General features: G+C 49.5%; 1 protein-coding gene across 1 annotated transcript; it reads left to right on the top strand.

Annotated features, from left to right (window-relative positions):
• Window positions 1-132: 132 nt before the first annotated feature.
• MRPS15 (mitochondrial ribosomal protein S15) lies at window positions 133-8,324 on the top strand. The gene is made up of 8 exons (XM_042952320.1): window positions 133-1,673; window positions 1,951-1,995; window positions 3,358-3,433; window positions 4,330-4,378; window positions 4,855-4,939; window positions 6,129-6,187; window positions 7,727-7,918; window positions 8,168-8,324. The coding sequence occupies exons 1-8, from the start codon at window positions 1,538-1,540 to the stop codon at window positions 8,303-8,305; spliced, it is 780 nt and encodes a 259-aa protein (XP_042808254.1). The 5' UTR covers window positions 133-1,537; the 3' UTR covers window positions 8,306-8,324.
• Window positions 8,325-11,536: the final 3,212 nt, after the last annotated feature.

Here is an 11,536-nt window from a genome sequence, read left to right as displayed (position 1 = left end):
GTATATATTAAATATTAAATATATATTTATTTAATATAAAATATTAAATATATATATACACATATACATATACATATATATATATATGTATGTGTATATATATATCCTGCCAACCTAGAAAACCTCTCTACAAGGGTAGAAGAAAAAGAAATGTTTTATTATTGAATGAACATTAAACCAGAATGTGAAACGCATGTGCATCACCAGCAATCCCCTAAAGAGCTTGAAAAGACAGAAAGAAGTCTTACCCTTGTATATAGCCAGGTGGATACAGATTATTGCATACATTTTCTTAAGATAAACAGTAACTTGTCCTCAATGACACCATCTGTCTTTGTCACACAAAGTTCATCCTAAATTCTCCTGGTAAATGGGGTAGCCACGCAAGTTTACTAATTGTCTTTACCCAAAAGAAAACTAAATTTCTCATATCTTTATGAGAAGAGTCAGGTTTGCAACTCAGAGGCAGGCAGAAACTGGGAGACAGGGCCACTGCCTCCCTTAATGATTACATTTCAAGAGATGGCTCCCAGATCCTTGAGAAAAACATGTTGTAAAACTGGCAAGAGGCTTATTTAGCTTTTAAAAAGATTTACCAGTGCCTCAAAAGGGCAGAGAAAGAATTTACACTTACAAGTTTTCAAAAGTAAATGCTTTAAGCAAAGTGAAGGGGAGAAGAGCTTTCTCCCTCTTTGCACCAGGGAGGATTAAAATTTTATTTTTGTGTCATCAAAAATTTATTTTCTCTACTTTTAATTTGTAGTTGTCCTTACACCCCTCATTTCACCAATATTAACACAGCAAATATTTATCAAATGCCTACTATATAGCGGGTCCTTGGCACACAACTGCCTCAGGTAATCCTCCAACAATGTAAAAAACGGATACTGTTATTACCATTCCCATGTGATGAATAAGTACACCGTGACCCAGAAAGGTGGAGTGACTTGCCCACAGGATCATACAGTGAGTAAATACTGATGAGTAAAATGAGCTATGATTTCAGCCCAGGACTGTCCCATTCCAAAATCAACGACCTGCATCACGAGGCTAACCAGGCTGCCCGAGAGGAGGCTGGAACCCAGTAGTTCTTAGGGGGCCTCGTCGTGGAATACAGGAGGAGAGGAGGTGGAAACACTAGGTTGGGGGAGAAGAATATGGCAGCCCCCACGGGAGCCTGCAAAATGACCGGAGCCCGAGGCCAAGTACATAGAGTGGGATTAAGGGCGGGATGCCCAAGGGGGAAAATGGCATCTTAGAATTTATACAGCACCGCACACCACTGACCAGGCCCGCAATCACCCAGCCCCCAGCCCCTCACGGCTGCTAACCGGACCTCTCCCCTGGACCCAATCGCGCCGCACCCAAAGGGTCTTGCCTTTCCCATCCATTCTCTCGGTCTTCATCTGCTCCGGTCTCGCAACTGCACTTCATTGGTCGAGCCTGAGCCAGCATGGCGGCGCCCTTGTAACGCGGTCCGTGCCGCAAAAGGGACGGCGGCGGCCCTGGCGCCGGCCCCGCGGGGTCACAAGTCGGCATGCTGAGAACAGCGTGGAGGGCGCTGAGGTCGCTTCCGACCCAGGCAGTGGCCCAGGCTCCAGTCCGCGGGCTGCCGGGCGGAGCGTGCGCCAGGCCTCCCTTCCGCCAGTGGGGCCTTCCCTCCCCTCCTGGAGGTGAGGAGCTGAGAACCTAAGCAACTCGAGCAGGGAGGTGGGGTTGGGCGGAGATGGGGGACACGCGGGACGAGGATGGGGAAGAAAGGCCAGCGGGTGGGGAAGAAGTAAGACGAGGTGGGAGAGGCGTGGGGCCGCGGGGTGCGGAAGAAATGGGGCGGCTGCTAGGCGCCGAAGCGCCAAGACCTTGCAGGAAGGGTAAATGCAGGGGCCACAGAAAGGAGTCGAGGCTGGACTGTTTAAGGAGATGGGCCTCGGCCCTCTCTCTTCTGCACAGGTGTTATCCTTCCGGCCGTTCGCGGATATGCCATCCAGAAACCAGGTAGGAGCTCTTGGGGTGGGATTTCCGCGGAGAGAGGGACGTCTGGAGGGACGCCGGGTGGCCAAGGGGACAGAGGTGGCTACTTAGAACCACGCGATGGGGGTGGGCCAGAGGTCCTGAGCAGAAGAGCCTCACGTCCGCCTTGTCAAAAGGCTGTAACCTGAAACCTGCCCGGGACCGGGTGGGGGGTGGGGGGTGGGGGTGGCGAGCCGGAGCGGGAGCTTTCGGACTGGGTTTGAGTGAGAGTGAGCTAGCCAGGGGAGGGCGTGCTGGGCGTACCCAGGCCTACCTAGAGTCTAGGTAGACACTTTGTGTCTACCCTTCCGTGGTGGAGGGCTTGGTTTCCCGTTCCAAGGCAGTCTGCATCTCTCTTACTAAAGAGATCTCTCTTCCTGGGCACATGATATTGGGCAAGTTACTTCCTCCAGTCACATTCTAAAATGATTGTAGAGGGGCGCCTGGGTGGCGCAGTCGGTTAAGCGTCCGACTTCAGCCAGGTCACGATCTCGCGGTCCGTGAGTTCGAGCCCCGCGTCAGGCTCTGGGCTGATGGCTCGGAGCCTGGAGCCTGTTTCCGATTCCGTGTCTCCCTCTCTCTCTGCCCCTCCCCCGTTCATGCTCTGTCTCTCTCTGTCCCAAAAATAAATAAAAAAACGTTGAAAAAAAAAAAAGGAAAAAAAAAAATTTAAAATGATTGTAGAAGTTATCTATTTGAGAGGATTGTTGTTAGGATTCAGTGATAACACATGAAAAGCATTCTTAGCACTGAGCGCAATAAATGCAGTCTATGTTAGCATTTATTGCTACTAATATTATGTGCATAGCGGCAGAGCAGGGTCTGACTGGAGAGGACAAGTTATCTCCCTTGTACCTCTCCCTCATCCCTGAGGGAATAGGACACACACCCAGGCCCGAGGTCGAGGGTTTCCGATTTGTGCTTACATTTCAGGCGTCCTAAAGCTAGGGGTCCCTCCTCAATCCCCTTATTTCATTCATGCAGTCAGCCAGCAACCGTTTGTCAAGTACCTGTTCTACATGAGGCCGTGGACCAGACTGGGGATTCAAAAGGAGTCAAACTCAGTCCGTCCACAAAAGGCCCCATCCTGGTAGGGGATTCGATAACTGTAGAGTCAGAGACGTAAGAGGTGGAGGCACAATATGGGATCTTAGGAAAGGCAATCTACTCCCAGCGTGAAATATCAAGACAGTTGCCTGCGGCGTTTGCAGAGGAGAAGCTGAGCCCAGAGATACCCAGTTTTGCTTGAGACCCTGGGTGCCTCACGGAGTTGGTGACAAAAGCCAGAACTGAGGGGGTGGGCAGTGCGAGTTGACTCTTGGTGTTTTCCATCCCTGCACTTGACAGTCCAGCACAGCCAAGAAGATGACCCGCCCCCTTCCACGCTGCTCAAAGACTACCAGAACATTCCCGGAATTGAGAAGTAAGCAAAAAGAAATCTCTTTGATGAGGTAGGGTGCCCTAAGAGGACTGAGGAGGAGGAAGGGAAGACAGTGACTGGTCCGGCCTGGCCCACTGTATCTGAAGCTTGGTTATAGAATCAGGCAGAGGACTCTTGAAGCCCAGGCTTGGTGAGGGTGAGTGGCAGGGCAGAATGGCATTCATGGAGCTCAATTTTTTGCCTTTTTTTGTACTCTGGTTTAGTTAGCAAGGAGGCAACATATCTCATGGGTCTTTGTGAAATCTCTCGTCTCTGGGTCCTCAAAAAAGCCCTCTGAGGGAAGAAACAGTGTCCCCCTTTTATACATTAACAAGTTGTCCTATGTCATACAGCTCCTAAGGGACAGAGCTGAAAGACACCAAAGCCGGGATCCTTCTGCTCAGTCCCTGCCCTATGCCCTAGGAGCTGTCCTGTGTGACATGAGAAGAAAACGATTATAGAATTGAAATGTCTCAAGACAGATTGAACCATACCTTTTGCTGAAATGAAAATCCTCCCTTTGCCCTCCCTGTGATGGGCCTGGAACACTCATGCGGGCAGCCCCAATTTTGTGTAGTTATCACATCATTCCATGTTCTCAGCGCAGCACATCAGATTCATGCTGACTGTTAATCCCCGAGAAATGGCTCCCCGCTTCCACAGAGACTCTTTTGTTATAAAAGAAATTTTCAGGGGCGCCTGGCTGGCTCAGTTGGTGGAGCATGAGACTCTTGATCTCATAGAGATCTACATTGGATGTAGAGATTACTTAAAAATAAAATATTAAAAAAAATTTTTTTTAACCGTAATTGCTTTTCAAACTAAAATGGAAACAGCATCGTTTCCTCTTCCTCCCCGTCCCCCCACACCTGTCTCTCATTGCTCTGGTTTCCGCACAGGTTTGACGATGTTGTAAGAAGACTCTTGTCTTTGGAAATGGCCAGCCAGGTAAGTGACCTGTGCAAAACCCCAGCCTCTCCTAGTCCTCTCCTCTGGGACTTCTTCCTACCGTGGTAACACTACCCCAGGCTTCTCAAGTCACAGTATTTATCCCAGTGTCATTCTGTGACCACTCGTCCATCCCCCAGACTGAGCATCTCGAGGGCAGGGACGGTCTTGTTCTCTCACTGTATCCCTAGCACCCGGCAAACAGTAGGTACTCAGTAATGATCTAATGCCTGAATGAATGAGCAAGGTTTGGAGACGTTCATTCAACAAGCCATTTCACCTGTCATTGGCCTCGGACTCACCTAGATGTGAATAGCTACGTGCTGACCAAAGGCCTTGCCCTGATGAACAGAGTGAAGCCAGGCGCTGAACTTCATGGCCTAGGTTCTATGACTGTAGCCAGGGCCTGTGTGGTATGAAGGCTAGCTCTTAGGGGCTGGCAGACCACACAGATTCTCTGTCTCTATCCTCAACAGAAGGAGAAGCTAAAAGTCAAGCAAGAGCAGTTGATGAAGAAGATTGTGGCAAACCCTGAGGACACCAGCTCCCTGGAGGCTCGAAGTTGGTCAGGGGACCCTTGGGGAGTGGGAGAGCGGCGGGAAGGGGAGGGGCGTCTGCTAGCTGGTACTTGATCCAGGGCTCTTGTCTACAAGTACACTAGGTATTAGATGTGACTTGATAAAGGGAGAGACAAGAAGGACCCAGAGTGATGAAAATTGGACTCTGTGATGCTAGAGTCAGCGCCCAGGTCCCACCTCATACCTCTGTGTGAGCTCAGGAGAGTTTCCTCAGGAACCAAAGCTTGTCTCTGTGTCTCTCTCTACTCTGCAGCTAAGGTGGTGTAAAGGGGCAAGTGGTCAGGGCCAAGATTCCACCTCACTCCACAGTGCTACCAGAACTTACTGTGTGTCCAGGAAGGGCCTGCTGTACTGACAGCATCTCCTTGGGGCCACCTTCCGCTTCTGCCTTTGCCCCCGTCTTTGCAATAAAGGCAGGGATCAAATATGAGGCTACCTAAGGAAGGATATTGCAAGAGTTTAGGAGATGAGTGAGAGCTGGTAATTCTGAAAACTCACTAGTGAGGGGTGCCTGTGTGGCTCAGTCAGTTAAGCGTCCGACTTCGGCTCAGATCATGATCTCACAGTTTGTGGGTTCGATCCCCGCGTCAGGCTCTGTACTGACAGCTCAGAGCCTGGAGCCTGCTTCGGATGCTGTTGTCTCCGTCTCTCTTTCTCTGCCCCTCCCCTGCTCGCACTCTGTCTCTCTCTCTCAAAAAAATAAATAAACATTAAAAGAATTTGAAAACTCACTAGTCAAAAAACAGAAAGGTAGCCACTGGAAGGGCAGAGGCAAGGAGTAGACCCTTGATGGTTTGGGAATCTAGTCTTACTACATTGGGTGGGACCACCAGTGCAGCATTGAATGATTAACAATGATAGCATGGACAGTAGACTGATTCCTGAATTCAACAGGAACGCTCTAAAGTTTTACCATTAAGAATGCTATGTGCTATGGTTTGGGGATGATATGTTCATGAGATTAAGGAACTTGCCTTCCTTAGACTTTGCTTTCTGAAGGAAAGAGAGTCCAAAGTCTTTTGAGATCTTGAAATTCAGAGTGCTTTGGGAGTTGTAGAGAGCTACACAAGAGCACTGGTGATTGTTATTCCTTGAGGTCTTAAAACATAACCCCGGCCTGGGCCCTTCCTTCCTCTGTGCCAGCTCTCATCCTCTGTGGTTTGTGGTTTCAGTTGTTGCTTTGACCGTCAAGATCCGCAATTATGAAGAACACATGCAGAAACACCGAAAGGTAAACCTTGGGCATCGCTCCCAGCTAAACGCCAGCAGCCGGGGGAGAGGAGTCTGAGAGGTGAAGGGCTCTGGGTCCAGAGAAGCAACTTGAGAAGCCAGATGGCCACAACGCCAAGGTGCCTGGCCCTCAGCTGTGGTGGAAAAAACATTCCCCTCCTGCCGCCAGTGGAAAAATGGGAGCCTTACCGTGCTGTGCTGAGTGTCACCAATGGTCAAGAATGCAGACTTCAGGGCATGACCGCAGCGTCTGGCACATAGTGGGTGCTCAGTATTTCTAGAATGCAGGAAGGGAGTCAGGTTGGCACTCGGTTCAAATCTCAGCTTTGCCATTTCCGCTAACCAGATGCGTGACTTTGGGGAAGTTACTTTACATGCCCAAGCCTCAGTTCTCCTGTCTGTAAAGTGGGGAGCGTAGTAGTACCTGCTGATGGGATTGCAAGGACTAGGTGAAATAATAAAGCACCAGCATGGTCATATGAAGTGTTGAGCCTTGTGCAGAGCACCTCACGTGCATCAGTTCATTTAACCCTTAGAACCATCTTTCTATCCCATTTTACAAAGGCGTAATCTGGGCGTGGGGTGATTAAGTCATTCCTCAAAGCACACCACTGAGAAATGATGTGCTAGGACTTGAAACTAGGTGGTCTTGCTCTGGGGCCCATATTCTCCTTTTGTTTGTTTGTTTGTTTGTTTGTTTTGCAAAGAACACAAGTTTATTATCTCGTAGTTGGGGTTTTTTTGGGTTTTTTTTAAGTTGATTTTTTAATTTGTGTTTTTTGAGACAGAGAACACGAGCGGGAGAGGGCAGGGGGGGTGGGGAGAGAATCCCAAGCAACTCCACGCTGCCGCGGGGGGCAGGGAGGGAGGGGGTCAATCTCATGAACTGAGATTGTGACCTGAGCCGAGATTCAAGAGTTGGATGTTTAACTGAGCCACCCAGGTGCCCCTCCAGAGCCCATATCCTTAACCATGATGCCATATCTCAGCACAGCAGTGGGCACAGAGCTACTGTAATTTAGGCAGCTGCCCATATTTTTAATAAATACAGAGTGGTCCGGCTCTGCATGGGCGGCACCTCAGGGTTCCCTGGAGCAGGTTGATCTTGCTTCTTGGCGAGGAGAGTTTTGCTCATTTGGAGTGTGAACAGCAGCCCTCACAGAGGAGCACAGACCTTCCCTCCTCTCCAGCCCAGCTGACACTTTGCTGAGCTGTGGGGAGGCTGAGTAGGTGGCGTAGGGGAAAGAGCATGAGATTTGGAGTAAGACCCATAGATGTGGATTCCAGACCTGACCTCACACAAGGTCCCTGCCTGGCACAGTTCTAGGACCTCCTATGAATCAGGTGACATCTTTGAGCCTTTATTTTCCCGTCTGTAAAATGGCAATAACAATGACAGTACCTACCTGAGAGTTGCACTGACATTTGCATAAGATTGTTGGGAGGTTTCAATGAGATGATGAAATGACCATCCCTTGTTACTGTATAGTGGCTCACACTTAAATAGGACACTAAAAGTAATATACCAACTCTCTCGCAGGACAAAACCCATAAGCGCTATCTGCTGATGAGCATCGACCAGAGGAACAAGATGCTCAAAAACCTCCGTAAGACCAACTATAGTGTCTTTGAGAAGATCTGCAAGGAGCTGGGGATTGAGTACACCTTCCCTCCTCCATACCACCGGAAAGCCCACCACCGCTGGGCGACCAAGAAGGCGCTGTGCATTCGGGTACGAGTCGGAATTGCTGCTTTCGTTGGCCCCACTCTGGGACTGTGGTGTTAAGGTCAGAAGGGAGGGTAGTCTGTTCCTGACCGAGGCATGGAACTGGCCCCAAAGCCTTGAGGAGGCTCCCAGGCCGTCAGCCCCGTGGAGAAAGGCTGATGTGACCATCCGGGGGAGTCCGTTCTCACCCCAGCTGCTCCAAGTCTGAGGTTTTGCATAGAGTTACAGTCTCTTCCTGCTCCCTTTCATCCCCAGGTTTTCCAGGAGGTGCAGAAGCTGAAGAAGCAAAAGAGGGCCTTAAAAGCTGCAGCAGCGGCAGCCCGGAAACAAGGCCAGAAGAACCCGGAGAGCCCTTCCAGAGCTGGACCAGAGGCAATCAAAGAAAACCAATAAATTGTATTAGAGTTCTGTCTTTCTGCCTTAAAGGATAATAGAGAAGGTGGGGCTCTGTGCACCGAGGACAAGGAGGAGGAATTTGTTCGTTCAGCTCTGGGATCCCAGGGTTTTAGGAGGCAGAGCCTCTGCCCTCACACACCTGAGGACACGTTCTCACAACACCCCTCACACACACTCACATAAACAGCGCCCTGTTGTCCACCTCCTTCCTGCAGAGGGGAGACTGAGCACACAGCAGCACAGAGGAAGTGTGGCCGGCTGGCTGGCTGGCTGGCGGCTGAGTGAGAAAGCCGGCTGTAAGAGCTGCCTTCTGGACAGGGCCCTGGAAGTTGAAGTAGAAGCTCACCAGACAGAAATGGGGTGGGAAGGTGTCCTGGGCCGAAGGAATTGCAAGTACAAAGGCAAAGAAGTCAGCAGGTGCAAGCTGTGTCCAGAGAACACTGGGAACAGGAAATAGAGCTTGACAGGGAAGTTGAAGCTGGGGTGTGAGAGGCTTGATATGCTGGCCGCCCTCTGGGGAGTGGGGAGACGGTCATGGTTTAAAACCAAAGGAGTGAAGACAGCACCAGGTCTGTTTAGATGGTTAAGCAGCAGCAGTGCAGGGCGGGGGATCAGAGGGGGAGCGATCAGAGCACTTTATTGTTTGGGGGGCAGAGCTGCTGGTGTTCAGGTTAAGAATCTGATAAAAGCTACAAGTCCTATCCATGAGAAACTGCACGTGCGCAAAACATTCCTTACAAGTTCTGGGGAGTTACGAGTACCCCTTTTCCTGCAAAGTTCACCCATTCATACCAAGTGAAGTGTCAAGGCCTTGACGTCTGAGCATGCTTGGCAGGTTTGCAGAAGCAAGGGAGACTGTCTAAAAGAGTGAATGAAGAGATGAGGTCAGAGGGAAAAGCAGACACCAGATAATCTAGACCTTTCTGGGTGTGTTAGTCTGCTCAGGCTGCCATTAAAAACCATAAACTGGCTTAAACAATGGAAACTTATTTTCTCAAAGTTCTGGAGGCTAGGAAGTCCAAGATCTAGGTGCTGGACAATTTGGTTTCTGCTGAGGAATCTTCCTGACTTGCAGATGGCCGCTTTCAGACTATGTCCTCACTTGCGAGGGGGGAAAGATCTCTTCCTCTTATAAGAGCACTAATCTCATCATGAAGACTCTACCCTCACGACCTCATCTAACTCATTACTTCCTAAAGGTCCCTCCCGACCTCATCTAACTCATTACTTCCTAAAGGTCCCTCCAAATACCGTCATGTTAGGTGTTAGAGCTTCAATATGTGAATTGGGGGAGGTACACATTCAGTCCACAACAGCGGGGAAAAGATTCTGGAATTCATTCTGAGACGGGAAGCCATGGAGGAAAGAACGGGGGAAAGTTGTGTTAAAGTGACGTCCAAGGAGAAGTTGGAAACTTAGATCCAGGACTGCAGCGAGGCCTAAGCTAGACACAAGTTTACAGGTTATGTTTAGATGGTGAGTGAAACCATGGGTGTGGGTGAAATTGCCCAAGGAGGGAGTGTAAATGAAAAAGAAAGGGCCATGTCAGGATGGGAAGGATGATCTCTGAGGGCATAGCCTGACTCAGGAGCAGCTGAGGGGTGGGGGATGGTAAAGTGAGAGCAGAACAGAGAGGCTGGGGTCCTGCAGAATCAGAAGTGGGATGAGAGGCCCAGAACGGCAGACGAGCTCTTCAGATAACACCTCCAGGAACAGCGGGGAAGGCCCTTTATGGGGCAGGACTTGGAGTGGACACAGCTACATGGAGATACTTGCTGGAGGGCCAGGTGCCATCATATAAGGGGACCAGTGGAGAAGTTGAGAAAAGGGACACAACAGGGCAGACCCTACAAGAAAAGCATTGTTGTAAGTGCTTGTAGGCACAGTATCATCTAATCTTTAAAGTCACCTTCTCAGGGTGCCTGGGTGGCTCAGTCGGTTAAGCATCCGACTTCGGCTCAGGTCATGATCTCGTGGTCCGTGAGATCGAGCCCCGCGTCGGGCTCTGTGCTGACAGCTCAGAGCCTGGAGCCTGCTTCGGATTCTGTGTCTCCCTCTCTCTCTGACCCTCCCCCGTTCATGCTCTGTCTCTGTCTCAAAAATAAATAAACATTAAAAAAAATTTTTTAAGTCACCTTCTCTATCCAACCATCCCATATTGGCACGATTATCCTTATTTTAGCATGGGAGAACTGAGGCTCAGAGGTTAGTAACTTGTCCAAGTTCACACAGCTGGTTAGAGGCAGGCCTAGAATTCAAGCCCACGTCCATCTTTATTCCCAGCCTGTATTCTGCTCATTTTACCACGTTGCCTAGGGGCAAAAAAAAAAAAAAAAAAAAGGCCTGAGACACCATGGAAGGAGTTTATGTTACAGCAAACTTAAATGCCTTTAGCAATCAGGCAGGTTAACATGATGTATGAAAGGCCAGGTATAGCTGCTTGATACATTCCTATCCCAATTATTTCCCCTTTAAAACTGCAGATAGGCAAAATCAAATCAAAGCCTTGGGCTGCCACCTTTCAATGACCATATAGTATCCAATACTGAAATGTTGGTTAAGAACCAAAAAGTCTTCATGGCGAAGTAGTTTCAGTGCGATGGAGAGAACTGAATCCAAGTTGCAGTGAGGTACGGAGTGAGGATGTTAAGGAAATTCAAGTTGTGAGCGTTGACTACTTTTTTTTTAATGTTTATTTTTGAGAGAAAGCAGGGGAGGGGCAGACAGAGGCAGAGAATCCCAAGCAGGCTCTGAGCTGGCCCCAAACTGTCAGTGCAGAGCCAGATGTGGGGCTCCAACTCACAAACCCTGAGATCATGACCTGAGCTGAAGTCAGACACTTAACCAACTGAGTTACCCAGGTGCCCCTCGACTACTTTTGAGAACTTGGCTGGGAAGGGAAGGGGACTAGAGAAGGAATGGGAAGGACTTGAGCTGTCAGGGCAAGACTTTGCAGTAGTAGGTGTGGTTATGAAGAAGATGTGCTGTTCCACTGAGGGGGCAAAGCCAATGAGATAGATGAGTTCTGCTGCATTAGGGGGAAATGGGGGAGTGCTGAAGATGTCTCTAAAAAAGGTAGTTACAGTCAGAGTGGAGAGTCTTGAATGCCATGCCAGGCACTTAGACTACGATCTGGCAAACAGTTGGAAAGCACATAAGGGATGCGTCATATGGAAAATGGCAACTGCTGAAATTTAGCCTAGCAGCCAGTGCGGGTGGAGAGAAAAC

The sequence above is a fragment of the Panthera leo genome, chromosome C1, assembly GCF_018350215.1.
Source record: "Panthera leo isolate Ple1 chromosome C1, P.leo_Ple1_pat1.1, whole genome shotgun sequence".
In the NCBI taxonomy this organism is placed as follows: domain Eukaryota; kingdom Metazoa; phylum Chordata; class Mammalia; order Carnivora; family Felidae; genus Panthera; species Panthera leo.
Note: the sequence above shows the minus strand (reverse complement) of the source record. Positions and strands in the feature narration are given on the sequence as shown.

Coding starts and splice junctions, on each gene's coding strand:
- MRPS15 (XM_042952320.1), top strand. CDS start 1,538: ATGCTGAGAACAGCGTGGAGGGCGCTGAGGTCGCTTCCGACCCAGGCA. Junction 1,674..1,950: donor CCTTCCCTCCCCTCCTGGAG/GTGAGGAGCTGA, acceptor TCTTCTGCACAG/GTGTTATCCTTCCGGCCGTT. Junction 1,996..3,357: donor ATATGCCATCCAGAAACCAG/GTAGGAGCTCTT, acceptor TGCACTTGACAG/TCCAGCACAGCCAAGAAGAT.